The sequence below is a fragment of the Eurypyga helias genome, unplaced genomic scaffold, assembly GCF_000690775.1.
Source record: "Eurypyga helias isolate BGI_N326 unplaced genomic scaffold, ASM69077v1 C15626279, whole genome shotgun sequence".
In the NCBI taxonomy this organism is placed as follows: domain Eukaryota; kingdom Metazoa; phylum Chordata; class Aves; order Eurypygiformes; family Eurypygidae; genus Eurypyga; species Eurypyga helias.
In genome coordinates this window covers 1-1,139 of record NW_010284676.1, presented here as the reverse complement: position 1 = coordinate 1,139, position 1,139 = coordinate 1, and the positions used below count along the sequence as shown (strand labels likewise).

At 52.5% G+C, this 1,139-nt stretch overlaps 1 protein-coding gene across 1 annotated transcript; it reads right to left on the bottom strand.

Moving 5' to 3' along the window:
- Nucleotides 1-4: 4 nt before the first annotated feature.
- LOC104515885 (pancreatic alpha-amylase-like) lies at nt 5-1,134 on the bottom strand (the record flags this gene model as incomplete). The annotated part of the gene is made up of 5 exons (XM_010160030.1): nt 5-134; nt 243-364; nt 572-671; nt 785-907; nt 993-1,134. Coding segments are annotated over 5 exons (617 nt in total), but the record flags the coding sequence as incomplete, so codon positions are not given.
- Between the last annotated feature and the right edge of the window lie 5 nt (nt 1,135-1,139).

Here is a 1,139-nt window from a genome sequence, read left to right as displayed (position 1 = left end):
TGCCTTACCAGTCATCGTTATTGAAGACGATGAAGCCTTTATCACCGCGGCCAAAAGCTACTTGATTGCTGCCGTTGTCCCACCAGTTGGAGAAAGGCTGACCATCCACCACGTTTCGGAACATAACCATGTTCCTGAAATGCAAGGAACAACTGCCACTGTGGCTGCAGGAGCTCGAAAGCCACCAGGAACATGAAGCAAAAGCCACTGCTTTTACTTATTTTTTCTCCACAGCGCCCTACTTTATTTGACGCCAGCGATGCTCACAGACCCAGTCGTTGCCACAGGTAGTGTCTGCATTGATTGTAACAGGCTTTGTGGAGCCATCCGAGTTACTTGGTGGTCCAACCCAGTCATTGACGTCCTGGAATTAGAAAGGGAAGGGTAACGCTTCTTACTGAAAATGCATAGAGCCCACCTGCAGAGAAGAGCCAGGCGGAGCATCACATTTCCTCCTGCTGCAGCCAACATGGGACGGAGAAATCCCCCAACAAATTTAAATGCGCTGGATGGCTTCTCTGCCCTGTTCTGATCCCTGTTTGCCGAGACTGTTTCAGCACCATAAGCTTACCCGTCCATCGACAAAATATCTTGGCCAGCGAAAACTCGACATCACGCGTGGGAACCCGTACGGATGAGCCAGCATGAAACCAACTGCCATTTTATACAGCCTGCTCGTTAGACAAAACCAGTAATGAGCCGAGGAAAGGGAGACCGTGCCGGAGAGCAGATGGACAGACACGCAAAAGGAAGCAGTAACATCCAGACCAAAGCAATCCCTTACCTGGGGTCCCAGAAGGTCAGGATGGAAGCTCCACCGGCCCCGTGTCCCCGCTGGTTGTCGTGATTATCCACAAAGACCAGCGCTCTGTCGGAAGGCACAAAGCCCCAGCCTTCTCCCCAGTTCCTACCCAGAAACACAGAGACTTGGAGCTGCCCTTCAGGGGTGGACCCAGCGTATCCTGGATGGGTCGCAGCATCGTCATCCTTACTTGAGGTAGGCCATCCTTTCTCCATTCCACTTGCGGATCACTGTCCCCAGTTTCGCACCGTATTTGAATTCTGTCACTCGGCCGTTTCCAAAGTAGTCGCTGCCCTTGATCGGCTCTCCACCCAGGTCGATTACCTGGTACGGGAAG